At 43.6% G+C, this 19,185-nt stretch overlaps 1 protein-coding gene across 3 annotated transcripts in view; it reads left to right on the top strand.

The window, feature by feature from the left end:
* Pstpip2 (proline-serine-threonine phosphatase-interacting protein 2) overlaps positions 1-19,185 on the top strand; it is an 86,140-nt gene that overhangs the window by 40,431 nt on the left and 26,524 nt on the right. For 2 of the 3 annotated variants that reach the window (XR_005496027.2, NM_001271281.1), the window contains exons 3-5: positions 9,305-9,382; positions 11,746-11,780; positions 18,352-18,458. Coding sequence is in view for 2 of the 3 variants with exons in the window: in NM_001271281.1 (NP_001258210.1) it covers positions 9,305-9,382; positions 11,746-11,780; positions 18,352-18,458 (220 nt within the window). In the remaining variant the exon portion in view is untranslated. The remainder of the gene's footprint in view (positions 1-9,304; positions 9,383-11,745; positions 11,781-18,351; positions 18,459-19,185) is intronic. The other variant, XM_039096774.2, reaches the window with a different exon arrangement.

Here is a 19,185-nt window from a genome sequence, read left to right on the forward strand (position 1 = left end):
TGTCTTCGAGTTATCTTCCCTTGGGGATACCTGCTCTGATGGATTAGGAGGAAGTGACCCTCCTGATCAAGGGTGCCCCCATCTTAGCTAATCACATCTGTAGTGACCCTCTTACAAAGAAGAGTACAACCTGAGACAACGGGGACTAGAGTCGGACATGGTTTTGTTTTGTTTTGTTTTGTTTTCCCTCGGAGCTGGGGACCGAACCCAGGGCCTTGCGCTCGCTAGGCAAGCGCTCTACCACTGAGCTAAATCCCCAACCCTTGTTTTGTTTTTTTAAAGGGAGACAGCACATACTATGCAAATGGCACAGGCAGCTGAGACCTATACAGGAAAGAACACTGGGGCAGAGTCTAACCTCTTCCTCATCTGATCCTGCTTCCTTGTAACTGGCAGGGGCACACACCGAGGGCAGGTATCTTTCCAGGTGTCTGTTTCCTCCTCAGTAAAAGGAAGCCATTGTACTCAACGTCTGTAAAATCTCTGAGGAGGGAGCCCGGGTCTTCCAAAGAAATTAATAACTCAATGGAGGCACTATTTTGGGAATATATAGTAAAATGAGTAAAAATGGGTCAATGTCAGGTACTTGGACAAAAGATTTCATTCTGGCCGCCCACTCCGACCTGGGAGCCTCCTCATCAGAGACTACCCTCAGGCTGATGGGAAAGGCTGTGTCTGATGATGCTGGCCACGAGTTGTTGAAGGAGAGCTGGCACATGAATTACTCCTGGTTTCGGAAATTTGGGGGGGGAGGGGCCAAAGTGAGCAGTGGGGGAAGGGCTTTGGGGAGAAGCATATGTAGTTGAGTATTGGATTTTCAGGAAAATCACTGAGACTGGAGATCACGGCCACATTTAAGTGAAATGAAGGTGACACAGGAAGACGCCTGTGCTTTTTCTCGTGCATAGAAACAAATGAGACCCGGGAGTAGAGAGACCAATAGGGCGGAAGGCAGAAGGAAAGGCAGGAAAAGCCAGAAGGAGGCAAAATATGGATAGCGATCTCACAGTGAAACCTGGTAAGTTTTATAGCTAATATGAACTAATATCTATAGGAGGAGTGAATTAGCAGGTAAAAGTAGAGGGGGAAGACTCCTCTTCTGTGACTTGTCCTGTTCTTACGTTTCACACAGCCCTGTTGTAGGTCAACTGGAGTATTGAAGCGTACACCCACCAGCTCCACTAGGCCACTCTTTTATTGCAGTCATTCAGTGATCCTGGCATCCAGCAGATGCCCGGCATATAATAAATATTCCAGAGATAATGACATAGGGGCTGGAGAGATGGCTCAGAGGTTAAGAGTACTTATAGCCCTTGCAGAGGCCCAAGGTTTCATCCCCAGCAACCACATGACAGTTCACAACCATCCATAACTCCAGTTCCAGATGATCTAATGGCCTTTTCTTTTGGCCTCCTCATGCCCTGTGCACACACAGTGCACGGATATACACGCAGGCAAAACACCCATACATATGAAGTAAAAGAAATGAATCTTTAAAAAGATAAGTTGATGGACAGGTAAGAGGAAACACTGGGTGGGCAATGCTGTAGGGAAAGGTCTTTCCATCAAAGGGGATTTCTGCAACGTCCTGGTGGTTCCTCCCTTGTCTGTAGCCTCAGAAGTCCACCACTTCCCCTGTGCTTGAGGTCGTCCTCTGTGTGTCAGTGGTGGTTCCCATGGTTATAAAGAGTATGATGCTGGAGTTTCACTTCAGCAAAGTTTCCCCTCTAGTTCAGAGTAGACCACAGTGCTTGCTTAGGGGTGTTGGGGGGGATTCTGCTCACTGTTGCCTGAATGCTAGAGGGCCTGCCGCCTCATGGAAACCACAGGGGTTCTCAAGAACCCTTCAGGAGTGTGTGGGGAGGAAGGTGGAGGACAGGAGACAGGGGTGCTCTGCTGGGTTCTGTAGGCATCACACAGGGGAAGCTGGATGGTGGCTTTTGAAGTGCTGATGGCTTGGTTTACCGTCAGTTTTGATACCAAAGCAAGTCAGGGGACTTCCCGAAGCAGGAGATGAAACCCTAGGGAATTGGTTTGGTTTGAGGAACTATTCCACTTCCAGTGAGAGGAATAAGAATCCAGTGGTGATAAGAATTGTGTTTTAGCACAGCGAGGCTCAGAAGGTACTTGAACTTTCAGTGATAAGCATTCAAAATCTTCCTCTGTGTGTCAGTGGTGTCAGAGAGATGGGGAGAGGTCAGATGAGGGATGTAGAGAAACCCTGGCAGAGGGAGGAGGGGAGGCTCCAGGAAAACTCTTTCCATCACTAGGAAGTCGTGAGACACCATTCTAAAAAGACCTCTGTTGACTCCGTGGTGATGGTGGCTGAGACCTCTTAGGTCTTGCTCTTAGAAAACTCAGAGCTAGTGTCATAGGGCTACCTGTTGAGACTTGGCCACAATGCCGCTAGACTTGTAGGAAGAAACTTTGATTGGAACTATGAAGTATTTGATGGGATGGAGACCTGGTTGGAGCAGAGTCTGTAAGGGCATGTTCCAGGTAGCAAACTGGACGTCGGGAAGGATTACACGGGTTGGGGGGCATCATTGACAACTGGACTCCTAAAGGATCACCCAGGGGTATAACCAGCATCCGTGACCCAACCTTACAGAGGAATGCATAGGGAGCCCAAGTAAGAAGCACAGAGATGAGCAAGCAGCTTCAGCTCCAGCCTGCACTCAGCTCGCCCCTCTCTCTCTTTATTCTTGCGTATTTAGCACCAGGGAATATGAACACTGGTAAATTAACACTGGTTTAGCAACTTAGCTTTGGTCTCTTTTGCTTGTGTCCTCCACCTCTCTCTTTTCTTTCTCATTTTCCCTTTCCAAGGAACACAGGCTTGCCCTGGTTTGTAGGGGCTCTCCGTGTCAGCCTCCTGAGAACTGGGATGGTTGTAGCTTATCTGAATGTCTTTCCGTTTTACCAGCAGCCCAAACTGACGCATCCCTCCTGCTGTCCCCTCTCCTATTCACACTTAGCCTCCGTAATCAGGTACTGATCATCAATCGGCCTGAGGCTCTTTCTCCCACTCTCCGTGGTAGTTGATGTATCGTCCCACACAGTGGTGTACATCCTAAAATGATTGATTTTCAAGGTTTTTTCCCCCCCTTTGATGATTACTGTATTTTCGTAGCAAGCATACCCTCTGATAGTAGCCATTTTGAAGACAGTATACTAGTTTCAGGGGGATCTTGGGGACTGAGCCTGGGGATTGTCCTAGTCACCAGTGTAGTAGAGAAAAAATGACAACTTGGCCCTACTGAAATATGGTCCTTATTGAGCGTTAAAAACACTTTTGCAGAAAGAATCAGGGCAATTTAAAAAGAATTCAACCAGTGACCACACACAGGTATGTGCTTCAGTCCCAGTAAGGAACGTTAGACGAACATAATTCGTATATCATGAGAGTTGAAGTCAGTAGAGAGAGAAGTACTGAAGAAAAACCCAGTGGGATATTGGAAATGAAAAATGAAACAAAGCAAATGAGAAACTCTAGGGAAAGCTTCAGCAAAGGCGTGGGCGATGGAGACGAAAGAATATCAGTGCTTGAAGACAGGGTAGAGAAATTTAACCTCTCAGACTGTAAAGGTCTATATTTCACAAGATGGCCTGAACAGAACTTTTAAAACCTACGGGACACCCTGAGAAGACCAAATCTACAAACTACGGGCATAGAGGAAATAGAACTTCATGCTAAAAGCATAGAAAACATTGTCAATAAAGTCATAGCGGAAAAATTCCCCACATTCCAGGGAAAGAGTTACATGTGGCGGTTAAAACACCAAAGACCAGGAGCAAAAAAAAAAAAAAAAAAAAAGTCATATCATGGACTGGAGAGGTGGCTCAGCGGTTAAGAGCACTGACTGCTCTTCCAGAGGTCCCGAGTTCAACTCCCAGCAACCACATGGTGGCTCACAACCATCTGTAGTGGGATCTGATACCCACTTTGGGCAGGAAGGTGTACATGTAGATAGAGCTCTCATATACATAAAATAAACAAATACGTCTTTTAAAAAAGTCATATCGCATTGTAGTTAAAATAGTAAACAGACAGAACAGGAATGCACATGGAAAGATGCATGAGAGAGACACCAGGTTCCATCTAAAGACAGGCTCAACATAAGAGGTTCTTCAACAGAAACTCTAAAAGGCAGGCGGGCTTTAGGGCCCTTAGTTGAAGGAAAATGAATAACTTTTTGTGGTTAAAAAGAGTTTAAGGAACTTATGGCCACTAGTTGAGCTCTGCAGAAGATACCTGAAGGAATCCTTCAGACTAGAAAGGAGGACGAACACATCTATGAGGCTTCAAGACAGAAAAGGCGACACTGTGACTATTGATTATTGATTATTGACTATTGATTATTGAGTAATCAAATAAGGATGAAGACAACTCCAGCCACCACACAGTCAACAAGTGACACAAATGAATACACACGTGTCAATAGTAGTTCTGAACAGCAATGGTCTCAAGTCCCTAAAAACACAGACTAACACATCGGATTAAAAATTAGGTCCCGTGTATTTGCCGTGTCTGAGAAACAGACCTTCCATCAAGACAAATACTACCTTAGGATAAAGGGGAAAAAATATCCAAGCAAATGGACCTAGTAAACAAGCAGGTGTCATTGCTCTATTACCTGACGGAATTCACTTCAAACTAGTCAGAAGAGATAAAGAATGTCACTTTATACTGACGAAAGAGAACAGACCATCCAAAGGATATTATAATTCTAAACATGTATGCACCAAACATGAGTGTACTCAATTTTATATAACAAATGCTAATAGTTGTAAGGTCATATATGAACCTCAACACAATAATGCTGGGTTATCTCAAAACCACCTTCCACAATAGACAGGTCATTCCAAGGAAAAATATGTGACTGAGTTAAATAACATCATAGACCAAGTGGGACTAAGAGACCTTTATAGACATTTTATAATCTGAATACACAGAATTCTCAGCAGCCTCTGGGACTTCCCCTAAAAGAGGACGTGTGATGGATACAGAGCAAATGTGGAAATCATCTCCTGTGTTTGACCACAATGGAGTAAAATGGAAATCAACAGTAAGAGAAGCAAGAGAAGCTATACAGCATACACGGACCCATGAGTACAGCATACACGGACCCATGAGGATCAAACAACACACGACTATATGAAGAACGGATCACTGAAGAAATGAGGAAACAAAAACATTCCTACATCGAATGAAAATGAACACATCATGTGAGATTTTGCAGGATACAGGGAGAGCAGTTCTGAGAGAGAGGGGGAGGGGGAGGGGGAGGGGGAGTGAGTGCAAGCTCAGGGCTGCACTGCCTACATTATCAATTAAAGAGATCTCAAATAATGATCGCCCCGAGGGGAGGAACAAGTTGAACATAAAATTAGTATATGAAAAGAAATAATATCGGGCTGGAGAGATGGCTCAGCGGTTAAGAGCACCCGACTGCTCTTCCAGAGGTCCTGAGTTCAATTCCCAGCAACCACATGGTGGCTCACAACCATCTGTAAGGAGACCCGATGCCCTCTTCTGGTGTGTCTGAAGACAGCTACAGTGTACTTATATATAATAAATGAATAAATAAATCTTTAAAAAAAAAGAAAAGAAATAATATCAAGCTAGAAATTACTGAAGGGAGAATCAATGAAGCAGAGAGATAAAAACAAGATAGGCAAAACCTGGCCAAACTAAGAAAATGAAAGACGGCCCAAATTAATAATGAAAAACAAAAAAAACCTAAAAAAACGGAAAAGACTTTACAACAGATACCGGGGAAATTCAGAAAACAATTAGGGCATACTTTAAAAATCTATGATCTTATTAAGTTGGAAACTGTAAAAGTAATACAAGGATTCCTGATGCATGTGGTCTACAAAATAAACCAAGGCAGGATAAAGAATTTAAACAGGGGCCTGGAGAGAGGTCTCAGTGGTTAAGAGTGCCTGTTGTCTTCCAGAAGACCCAGCTCTGGTTCCCCATACTCATGTCACGTGACTCACAGCCGCCTGTAGCTCCTCCTCCAGGATCCAGTGGTGCCTTCAGGCTTTTTTTGGGGCACCTGCGCATGCGCATCTCTCTCTCTCTCTCTCTCTCTCTCTCTCTCTCACGCACGCAGAAGATATGCACGCACTCACAAATAAATATAAAATAAAATAAGAGAGCTACATCACTTGATGAGCTCAACTGATGTCCAGGCCCAAGTGGATTCACTGGTGAAGTGTACTGGAGGCTATATATTTATGTATTTATGTATTTTATGTATTTATGTATAGACAGGGTCTCGCTACATATGCCTGACTATTCTGGAACTTGCTACGCAGACTAGGCTGGCCCCGAATCCGCCATCCCCAGCGTCTACCAGACTTTTAAAGACCAATGGTCAAACTATTTCATAAAATAGAAAAGGAATGTCTTAAAACTTCTTACATAGCCAGACACACTGTAACACGGAATCAGATAAAGAAACAACAACCAAATAAAACTGTAAGCTAAATTACTTGGTGAACATAAATGCAAAAATTATCAATAAAGAGCTTACAAACTAAATTGAATAAAACATCAAAAAAAATCACTCACCCTAGCCAAGGTGGCTTCATTCGACAAATGTAAATCAATACATGTAACACATCATATAAGTGGGCAAGGACGGAAATCACATCATCATTTTAATGGATAAAGAAAAGACTTTTGATGAATATCCAACATCCCTTCATCCCAGAATCCCTCAGAGGCTAGAATAGAAGGAATGTATGTCAACAGGACAAGTGCATGTATGACAGACTACATCTAACGTTCTACTACATGGGGAAACAGCTCAAAGCTCTTCCACTAAAACCAAACACAAGACAGGCGTGTTCACTTTCTCTACTTTTATTCAATACAGATCTTGAAGTCTTAGAGAACTCAGACAGAGGAGGGGAATGGAAGTTGTGGGGGGTGGGGGTGGGATACAAACAGGGAGGAAAGAATCAAAGCGACCTTATTTTCAGATGACCTGGTACATCAGAGACCCTGAGAGTCTACTAAAAAACTTGTAGATCTGGGAAACTCTTGCAGCAAACTGCAAGGAGCAGAATCAACACACCCAAGCCATCAGCAACGAACAGATGCATGAGAAGGGAGTCAGGAGGTCAGCTCTATTCACGCTTGCTTTAAAGAAAGAATGCTCTGGAATAAACCCAACCAAGGAAGGGAAGGACCTCTCCAGGGGAAACTTTAAAGCTCCGATGAAGGAAATCAAAGACAGTTGAAGATGGGAAGACTCATGTCCATAGATTGGAAGAATTAACACTGTGAAAATGGCCGTCTTTACTTTTTTTTTGTTATATTTATTTGTTTTTTACATTTATCAGATATCAGGTAACATGAGCTCCAAGCTTAGCAAGAGACACTGTCTCAAGGGAGGAAGGCAGAGTGTGAGAGAGAAAACCCTATGTCATCCTCTGACTTCTATATGTGTGCACACAGGCACATGCTCCCACACGTACATGCTATAGACAAAAATATACACAGACAAACAAAATTAAAAAATAATATTCCAATCACCATCAAATGATATAACTTATTTACATGTGTCTGTGGTGTATTTGTCTACACATGTTCATGTGTGTGCATGCATGTATGTGTGATGGCTTATCCCTGTGAGTGCCTGTATGTTGGACAGATCAGATGTTGATGTCCATGACTTCTTCGGTTGTTTTCTTCCACCTCTCTCTCTTTCTCTCGGTCTCTCTCCCTCTCTCTGTCTGTATCTGTCTCTCTGTCTGTATCTGTCTCTCTGTCTCTCTCTGTCCCTCTGTCTCTCTGTCTCTCTGGTTGTTAATGTGTGTGTTGGTGTATATGCACATGGTGGTGGATTTTGCACGGCTCCCTCAATTGTTCTCTGCTTTGTTCTTTAAGGTAGGAGACTCACACTGAACCGGGACATCACCAGTTGGCTAGACTGGCTTACCAGAAGGTCTTAGACATCCTCCTGTCTCCCCACAGCTATGCACATGGGTGCCGAGAGTCCAAACTTTGGCTCTTTATGCTTATGAAGCAGCCACTTCACTGACTAAACCATCTTCCCAGCTCCTAACTGGCCCTTTTTTTCTGAGACTTTTCTTTTTTTTAGTTCTACAATTTTTGAAGAGCTGAAGAAACTGGGGCAGTGTAAAAGACCTTAACCTAGCCGTGTAGTCTGGATAATGCTGGGACTGAGGCAAACAGTGGAGAAAGTGACAGGGATGGGGGAGGTGAAGAGGTAAGGGAAGGTGACATTTAGTGCTTTAGACTCTTCCCCAACACCCAGGCAGTTGTTTGTGATGTGCCAGCTGCAGTTTATGTCTTTAGATCCCCTTGACTTGGTACAGATTAGCCATTGACTGGAGGAGGAAGGGTCTTGTTGGGAAGGTGGAGGAGAGCTCCACTTAAAAACTATGCACAAGCCAGGCACAGTGCTATGTACCTGTTGCCTTAACTTGTTGTCTTAACTTACTTGAGGTCAGGAGTTCAAGGCTGACCTTGACCACATAGCAGCCTCGTCTCTTACATGGAAGGGACTCCAGCCTGAGAGTAGCTAGCATTGAAGGCCTCTGTGCTTCTTCCCCTCATACAGTAGGGGTTTGGAGGGGATTGAGGTCAGTGGAAGAATACTTGCCTGGCCAGTCAGTGCAGGGCTTGCTCCGTCCCCAGCACCCAAAACAAAACAAAAGCCATTAAAACAGAAGTCTCACATTTTATATATGTGTATATATAATGTACATTATATATATATAAATGTATGTATTTTTAAAAGGCTTATTTTTATTTATGTGTATTGTGTCTGTATGTCATATATGTGCAGGTCCAAGAAGTCTGGAAATGGATGTTTCCGGAGTGAGCTGTGATGACAGTGACCTGACTGATGTGTGTGTTAGGACCTGAACTCAGGTCCTCTGGAAGAACAACAAGTGCTCTTAACCCTGTGACATCCCTCCAGCCCCTATTTCTGTTTTTTGAAATAAGGTCTCACATATCCCAGGTTGGCCTCAAACTCACCATGTAGCTAAGGCTGACTTTGAAACTCCCGGTCTTCCAGCCTTTGCCTCTCAGTTCTGGGATTACAAGTGTGCACCACCATGCCTGCCTCTGAGTTTTCTTTTATAGGTTTACTTTTAGTTTTCCTTTTCATTTATTACTGAGTCTTATATCTTAAACGGTGACATCCCATCTGAACATCCACAGTGAGTGAACAGCTCTCCAGCCGGGGCAGTGTTTTTAGTGTTTGAGTGGAGAACTCTATACAAGACCCATGGCCTTCTCTTCTGTTCCCTACAGGGCATCAATTGAAGAGAAGTATGGCAAAGATCTGCTGAATCTTTCCAGGAAGAAGCCATGTGGACAGTCCGAGATTAAGTAGGTGCCAGCGTGTTTCTGCCTCCTATGCTGCCTGTGACTGCAAGCGCAGTCGAGCGGCAAATGCAGTATATTACATGGAGAGAATGGATATTTCCCCTGCTCCTTGCTTTCCACTCGTGAAAAATGTGCCTCTTCTTTGAGATGCATTTAAGAGATCTTAATGGGACACAGGATTTGTGGTTTCAAGTTACCACATTTATTTTTTTCAGTGCCTTAGTTTAAGGTGGACCTGGATAGGGATTTTGCTTACCTGAAAGATGTGAACACAGACCCTTGCTAAAAATGCAGGAAAGTGGAACATTTAGTTATTAGTTCATAACACACACACACACACACACACACACACACACACACACACACCAGAGGCACATGTGCACACAGGCACATACACAGGCACATACACAGGCTTATGTGTGTACATGCACATGCCTATGCACACGCACAATTCAACAGTGCAACAGCAGAATTAAATATAGTAGATTTTTTTGTGCCAAAATGAACAGATCTAAAAAAAAACCACTCTCAAGTGTATAAAGTATATTTGTAAAAGAGTGAATTAAAAGCTTAAGAGGAAATTTTTGGAAATGTTCTTGAAATTCTGAGGAAGAATCAGATAGAAATGTAGTCCCCAGGGCCTGGGGCCAAGCTTAGGGAATGTTAGTCAAAAGACAATGATTTCCGAGCTGGGACCTGGCTCGGTGGTTGAAGCATTTGCTGCACAAAGTGTGAACCATAGCTCTGACCCCAAAACCTTTGTACATGGTGGATGGACACGGATGCCTGCCTGTAATTCTAATCCGAGAAGCTGGAGACAGGGGATCCCCAGGGTAAATTATATACAGAGACTGGTCACATCAGTGAGCTCTGGGTTTGATTGAGAGACCCTGCCTCTGTGAATGAAGCAGAAGAGTGATGGAGGATGATTCCCAACACCAGCTTCAACCTCAGGCCTTCCTTCACATGCACACACGTGTGTACTCACACATGTGCTCACACATGTGGAGACGTGCACGCTCACACACACACACGTAAAATGGCATGAAGGTTTTAGTTAGGAGAAATAAGTTCAAGAGATTTTTTGCACAGCGTCGTGACTGTAGTTAAAAGCAATGTCCTATGTTCTTAAAAAGAACTGAGACCGGATTGTAAGCACGGCTCTACAAACCAGGGCAAGGGATGGAAGTGAGGCAGTGGCTATGTTAGTTACTCTGCTGCCGTTCCACAATGCACGAAGATTTCAAAATCCCACATTGCACATGGTGAAGAGGCACTACTCTGTCTGTCAACTAAAAGACAGAATTTAAGAAAGGAATAAGGTTAGCCTGTAGTTTCTGACCAATAAGTATATGCCCGGTGTAATGGCACACACCTTTAATCCCGCACTCAGAAAGCAGAGACAGGTGAATCTCTGTGAGTGTGAGGTCAGAATAGTCTACATAGTGAGTTCCAGGATTGCGCTGTGAGACTCAGTCTCAGGGGGGAAAAGTATGCGATGGTTTTCTGACCAAGGAGTCTGTTAAGAGCCAGAGTTTGAACTGGGGCATAGTGATTCGCTCCTGTCTGTAATGCCAGCACTTGAAGACAGGAGGCAGGGTGATTAGGACTTTAAGGCCAGCTTCAGCTACATAGCAAGCCTGGGCTATGTGAGATGCTATCTTCACACTTGCAAACACACACACACACACACACACACAGATTTACACACAGAGATATACATACATATACACACATGCACACACAATCACATACACATATATACACAGACAAGTGTGCACACACACATGGATGTATGCACAGAGATACACACACATATACACACACATACATACATACACATACAATCACATACACAGACATACATGGACAAGTGCGTGCACACACACAGATGTACACACAGAGATATACACACATACACACATAGATACATACATACATATACACACACAATCACATACACACATATACACAGACATACACACACAAGCACATGTACACACCCCACACCCCACAGACACTCTCTCAGAGTGCACACTAGGATTTGAGCTGTCTATTTAACTGCTTTGTTTTCATATTCAGATGACAACATGTTCTTAGGAGAAAGGGATCACGAGTGCTATATTTCCACTGGGTCAGAGTTCCTGTATTTTGCTCTGCTCAGGGCAGACAGTGAAGAACTGTCTATGCCTGGGAGTGATGAGGTTTGTCTTAAGTTTTGGTCTTTCACTGTCTCCGGAACTCAGGGCCATTCATGGGTCTAGAGCCTCCATGATACTATGTAGCCACAGAGAAGCATGTGCAAACATTGAAATAAAATCACATAGACGATTTCTAGAATTGAAATTATGTATGTTGCTTTTCAGTACCTTGAAGAGAGCCCTTGATGTCTTCAAGCAGCGTAAGTTAATTATTTAAAAAATATTCTATTTTATGTGTCTGAGTGTTTTTGCCTGCATATGTGTTTTATGTACTGTGTGTGCCTGGTGCCTATAGAGGCCAGGAGTTGGAATTATGGTGGTGGTCGTCAATCACCTCATAGGTGCTGGGAACAGAATATGGGGCCTCTGGACTGTTGAACCATCACACCAACCTCTAGTGTAAAATTCTATTCTGCCCTTTGTAAACTCCACATCTTTCCTCTAAGGCGAATTCTAATTTGAACAGCAATTTAGCATTAGGTTAAAAAAAAAAAAACCAAACAAACCACAACCTCAGAACAGCCATGAGGTGAGAAATGGCTCTGCAGGGTAGAAAGGAGCTGCAGACGCTGCACATTCCAGAGGCTTCACACCCACCTGTCACTGGCAGAGCTGTGGTTAGCTCATGTTCATGTGCACACTGAGGTCCTGACTCAGGAGTTTGGAGAGTGCTGGGATTTGAGTGCTCTTAGCTCCCAGATGGGAGTGACACCATGCAAGTAAGTTCTGTCCTTCCCTACCTCAGAGACGTCCTTACGTGAATGCTTGCCTCTACTCCACCTGATTCAGCCAGACTCCCCCAACCCCTTACGTGTTCTTGAGGCTGTTCTGTTCCCAGAGGCACTCACAGCGCTTCAGTCACGGCTTCTGAGAGAGTCTCCCATCACTGCTCCCATCTCTCTGGGAGAACTAGATCACAGATTATCCACATGCAGCCTCTTTCATGGTTCTAGGGACCTCGCTCAGTTGTCAGACCTGCTGGGCCAGTGTTTTACCCGGTGACCCCAGCTCCACAGACACTTTTAATTAAGACAGTCTTCAAAGAACATACCACCCGGTCATTCTTTCCTTCTATTGTAATCTGGCATGTGGTTCCTTCCACACTCCCCTAGACCTGCGGTCTCAAAGGATACCAGCAATGTCCCTCTAGTCCCTGGTGTGTCAGGGGCGAATCCTGATGCCCACCTCGGAGTGTCCATTGCTGCTGTTTGGTTGTGAGTCTGACTTGGAATGACGCCAGCAGATTTTATTAGTTATGGTGATGTGGTGACAACCAGGAACCGGGAGATCTGGGCTGAGACCTGTCACGTTGCTCTTGAAGGAGTCCTGCCCAGCTCAGTGTTCCAAAGGCCCTTTGCTTAGAACCTGCTTCTGGGGCTTCCTCACAGGGGATTGTCAGGTGAAGGGTGTCAAAAGGCACGGTGCATGTGACTTATGCCTGAAGTATTTCTGTGGCTAGTTGAGCGCGGTTCCAATAGAACCTTTGCTGTCTGTGTCCTCTCCTGTCATGCATTGGTATGACTGTCATATCAAGGGGACTTCTAGCCCATTATATGGCTCCCCTGCGGCAGCCATGCAGTCTCTTCTGCAGTGGATGCTAGCCAGTGTCTTTTAATCCAGTCCAGTCTCTACCCTATCAACCCGGAGGCTGTCACGTCCTCTAGGCTGAAAGCTCAGTTCGGAAACCTGTCCCCAGGCTCCCCAGCCTGTCTTCCCTGTGCCTAAAGCCCAGCTTCCCACCACCCCCATTTGCTTCGATCCATTTACCCCAGTAGATTCCAGAACCTAGGGAAAGAATTACACTTGTTTGTTTATAATAAAGAATGCTACAAGGGAAATGGGTTCAGGGAGGTGTGGAAGGGGGATGTGAGGCACTTTCATGCCCTCTCTGAGCACACGGGGCAGGAATGGGCCCAGCAGGCTTCAGGCACAGCATTGTGTTGGGATGAGCACAGCACTCAGTAGTCTCTACTTGCCTGGCTATTAGGAAGCTCTCAAAGCCATGTCTGTTTTGTTTTTTATGGAGACATCATTGTATAGGCACTCCGGCTAGTGGACTGAGTAGGAAAGCCAGTTAAGTGAGGCTCTTCAGAGTCTTCCCAACCCTTCAGCGTATCATTTCTATCTGCAGGACATGGGGCGGGGCCCCTCCTCTTGAGGGAATTGGGGCCTTTGCCCTACTAAAGGAGATAGAATTTCTTTATGGCCTACTGTAGACAGAGGCAGATTAGTTTCACTATCTTCATTGAGTAAGTCAGCAGTGGAACAGAACACACACACACACATTATCAATATGACACACATGCACAGACAGACACACACATGACACATACATACACTATCAATATGACACACACATATTATCAATATGACATACACACATACACAGACACACACATTATCAATATGACATACACTATCAATATGACGCACACATACACAGATAGACACAGACACACATATTATCAATACGACACAGACACAGACACAGACATAGACACACATATTATTAATAAGACACACACACACATACACTATCAATATGACACACACATACACATACACAGACACAGGCACACATATTATCAATATGACACATACACAGACACAGGCACAGGCACACATATTATCAATGTGACACATACACAGACACAGACATAGATACATATATTATTAATATGATACACACATACACACATATACTATCAATATGACACACACATATTATCAATATGACACACATACACACATATACTATCAATATGACACATATACACATTATCAATATGACACACACATACACAGACAGATACAGACACACATTATCAATATGACACACACACATATACTATCAATATCACATAAACACACACACAGACAGACACAAACACACTTATTGTCAATATGACACACACACATTATCAATATGGTACATATTATCAATATGACACACATACATACACTATCAATATGAGACACACACATACACAGACACAGACACATATTATCAATATAACACACACACATACTATCAATATGACACACACACACACACACACACACACACACACACACACACACCATAGGGTTACAGGTATCAAAGGTAGGGAAAAAAATACTCCTTTCAACGTCTCCATAGACAAAGATTTCTCCTTAATTCAGTGATGGATCTGCTTCTCAGTGTTGATGCAGTGTTTTACCGTGTTCCTTCTTTATATAAACAGTGCTGAACCAAGTGTCTTTAAGCAAGGAATGTCCGCATAACTTGGCTCGCCTCGGCAGTTTACTCCTCTGCTCATGTTTGCCTTGTTTCTGTCGTGCTAGCACGTGCTTGTAATCTTAGCACTCAGGAGGCAGAGTGGGAGGATCATGGGAAGCCTGGGGTGCCCTGCACGAGGCTACGTCAAAGTAACAAGTAGCAGAGCAGAACACAAAGCCCTCAACTGTTTTGTGTTTTCTTATTAAGATAATGTGTTAAATGTAGTTCGGGTGAGACAGCTCACTCTACAGAGAGGAACTCAGGTCCTCTGCAAGAGCATCTCCTAACCACGGAGAGTGTCTTCAGCTCCTAACTTTGGTTTTAATCCTTCATACAAACTCAGATATGAGTGTTTTATATAATACACTATCATATTTCTCTAGAATTGGCTATCTATTTAATATCTACCTCAGTTCATAGACGTCTGCTTCATTCTTATAAAAAGAAATTTGACCATCCAGAATGCCAGATTTTCTCTAAAAACCTTGTTCCATTTCCCCCCACCAACAGTGACACTTTTTCAAATATCACCAGTACCCAGAGGGCTTTTGCTTTTCTAATTTTTTTTCAAAGCTGAAAGGTTAAAGGCCATGAGATGTGCTGTGTTTAAAGCTCTACCCTTACAGGGTCCTGAAGTCCAAATGGGTTCCTCAAGGATGCATTGCCCATTTGTCCAGTCTTTTGAATTTGACATTGTTATTTTTTAATATGGCATGTATGTAAGGGAATTTGTATATATACATATTTTCTTCTTTATTTGTGAAAGTACTCTTTTTTGAAGCTGGGAATTTTAATCCAGTCCCACCCCCAACACCTCCAGAAACTGATAATTAAAACAGTAAATATATGAAGCATTTAAAGAATCCAATCATCTATTTTGAACCGAAAGGCATACAGAGCCATTCGTGCCCAACAAAAAGATGCACATATATTTTAAGATACATAAGGTATTCATAAATCAGTACTAGAGTAACTATGGCTTTTAGAACTCAGTGTATACCAGGTAACCCATTAACAGTGTACAAATCCAGCTTGTTTGAACTTAATACAATTAAAATAATAAATTATAACCAGAGTACTTTAGAAGTCATACTTACACATATGTAATCTGAAAAACATGCCTAAATAATTTGAGGAAAAAAGAGAAATAACGTAGCAATTCCAACATACTCAAACTGACTGATGGTGAAAACCTCATGTCAAAATATGGGACAAAACCTGGGCAGTGGTGGCTCACGCCTTTAATCCTGTCATACAGGAAGCAGAGGCAGGTGGATCTCTGCCAGCCTGGTCTACAGACTGAGTTCTAGGACAGCCAGGGCTACACAGAGAAACCCTATCTTGAAAAACAAATGAACAAACAAACAAACAAAAGAGGAATATTTAGAATTAAAATGAACTCTACTGAAGAATAATTAGTATACAGACTAACCAGGTTGAACTTCCAACTATATCTTTAATAATATTTTTATTCATTCTTTGATCATATTCTTTCTCCCAGATTCTCCCCTACCTCTCTAGCAACAAACTTTATATTCTTCTCTCTCTTAAAAACAAAAACAAAAAACCACCAGTCCACTTTGCGCTGCACAATTGCACCTGAGGCCTGGCTGCCCTGGAGTGTGTCTGCCACCAGCCTCAAGCTGACTCTCTCTCCCTGTGGCTATCACAGGATGATATTAGGAGCTTCTTGGTTAGGAGTGGGACCGTGCGTCCACTTCTCTTCCTCTGCACCAGGATTTTGTCTAGCTTGAGCTTCTGCAGGTCTTGTGCGTGCTGTCCAGTCTTCTTGAATTTCTATGTGCATCAGTTCTATAGTATCATCCACCACCTCTAGCTCTTAAATCTTTCCATCCCCCTGACTCCACAAGACCCCTGACCCTTGTAGAGATAGGGGTGGGACACCTCACTAAGGGCTGAGCCCTTGTGAAAGTGTTTTAAACATAATTCTTTGCTATATAAGTTGCTAACTTCATTTCGTGTGTGTGTGTGTGTGTGTGTGTGTGTGTGTGTGTGTGTGTGTATCTTCTAACATACAAAGTTATTTTAATAGTACAAGTTAAAATTATTTTCTTAATGACCTGGAGGGATGCCTCAGTAGGTACTTGTCAAGACCGAAGTTCATATTCCAGGAACATACATAAAACCAAACATGATAGTGCCTGTCTGTATCCCAGGTGGGAACAGAAGTCTCAGAAGTTCATGGATTGATTAGCCAGTGTGCATAGTGGCAAAAACAAAGAGACACTATCTCAAACAAGTGGATGGTGAGAAGCAGCCCTCAAATTTCTCCTCTCACCTCTACATAGGTACTGTGTTCTTGACATACACAGAAAATGTACACACACACACACACACACACACACACACACACACACACACGATTTTAAAAATGTTAAGTTTTATTTAGGTCAGTCGTTCTAGCCTTAATGGTGTGCTTCAATTAGTTGGGTTTTGTTTTGTTTTTGTTTGTTTATATGTTTGTTTTTATTTTGTTTTGTTTTGTTTTGAGACAGTTTCTCTCCAAGAAGGCCTAGAACTCACTGTGTAGATCAAGCTGGCTTTGCCTCTGCCTCCCAAGTGCTGGGATTAAGGGTGTACACAAACCATATTAAGCCTAATTTGAACCAAATTCCAGGTGTTTTTTTCCCCCTGTCCTTTCTCTTGTAAAGACAAATGACTGTCAGAGGCCAAAATGTTGGTGAACGTTTGATAAATGTTTAAGCTCCTGAGAGGCCAGAGATAGGAAGCTCCCACAGATCGTGTAGAGGGGCCAGAGAATCGAATCTGAGGTTGTGGTGGTCTTAGCAAAGCTCTAGTTCTGTTTCTCTTGCTGTGATAAGAGATTAGGGAGAAAGCTTTTGTTCGGCTTACAGTTGCAGCCCATCATAGGAGGGCATTCATCACATCCACAGGCGAGAGCAGAGAGTAATGGTTACTATGCTCATGCTCGCCCACCCACCTGCCTGCCTGCTCTCCCTCTCTGGCTTGCTCGCTTGCTTGTGCTCGCTGGATTTCTCCACTTTTATACAATTCAAGGTCTCTGATTAGGGAATGGTGCTGCCCACAGTAGGCTGGGACTTTCAATGTCAGTTAACTTAAGATAACCACCCACACGTGTGCCCATAGGCCAACAGTCCTTCACTGAGACTCCCCTCCCAGGTGACTCTAGGTCATGTCAAGTTGACAATGAAATCTAACATCTCAGGATGTAAGGTTATTGAGTAGGAATCTTGGTTGTGTACCCTCAGCCCCATGCCCTGGGCATACACTGGGATAGTAACCGTTAGTGGCAAGAAACTAAGCTAAAGACTTAGCTTTGGTCTTGACAGCCAAGGCCATGTTGGGCCTGAGAAGGACCTCAATGGGTATTAGTGACCAAGAGAATTATCCTTAATTTGCTTCTTGCTCCAGATCTGTATGTATAGTTTTGAATAGTTGTGTGTATCTTTGAGTTTAGACATGTGCGGACCTTGACTTTTTTTTTTTTTATTTGCAAATTCTTTTTACAGAAGTGGACAATGTGGCCCAGTGTCACATTCAACTTGCGCAGACTCTGAGAGAGGAGGCCAGGAAGATGGAAGAATTCAGGGAAAAGCAGAAGCTGCAGCGGAAAAAGGTTGGTTCTGCGTGTGTGTTCAGATATCACCTCCCTTCTACGGAGAAATCTCAGGTTGTGTCTGTTAGGAAATTGCTCAGCGTTTGGGAGGCAGAGGCAGGCAGAGCTCGCTCTCTCTGAGTTCGAAGCCAGCCTGGTCTACATAGTGAGTTCCAGGATAGTAGGACAGCCAGTTACACAGTGTGACCCTGTCTCAAAAATCAAAACAAAACAACCAAACAAGAAACAAGAAAAAACAAATAAAACCCCCAAACAGCTCAACTTGGTTTGTCTGGCTTGAGAAATTACATACTGGAGTCTCCATGTAGAGACTCAGTCTAGGAGTGTATGTCCTGCACCTAAGTCACTCTTCCCTTTGTACTTGCAGAAGTGCTGGAGAAATAGCTGACTTAGTAAAGTGCTTCCCAGACAAGCATGAGGCTGTGAGTTCAAATGGCTAAGAACTTGGGTAGAATTCTTGCGTGACTCAGTGGTTCTGTGTGCGAGACTCCTCTTTCCAGATCTACTGGCCCCGTTAAGAAGATGGCTGGAGGTCTTTTTACCCCCATTGGCAGGATCTAGCATATCCTAGCTAGTGAGCTTCCAGGTCATACGCCTCCTGAGCCAGGTCACGGGGGAGGGTGAAGACCTGGAGGAGGCTCACACTTTCCTTGAAGCTCGTGGTGCTATAGAATAATCCTATTTTGTGACGAGAGAAACCATGGCCCTGGGAAATTCAAGTCGGTTG

The sequence above is a fragment of the Rattus norvegicus genome, chromosome 18, assembly GCF_036323735.1.
Source record: "Rattus norvegicus strain BN/NHsdMcwi chromosome 18, GRCr8, whole genome shotgun sequence".
Lineage (NCBI taxonomy): Eukaryota > Metazoa > Chordata > Mammalia > Rodentia > Muridae > Rattus > Rattus norvegicus.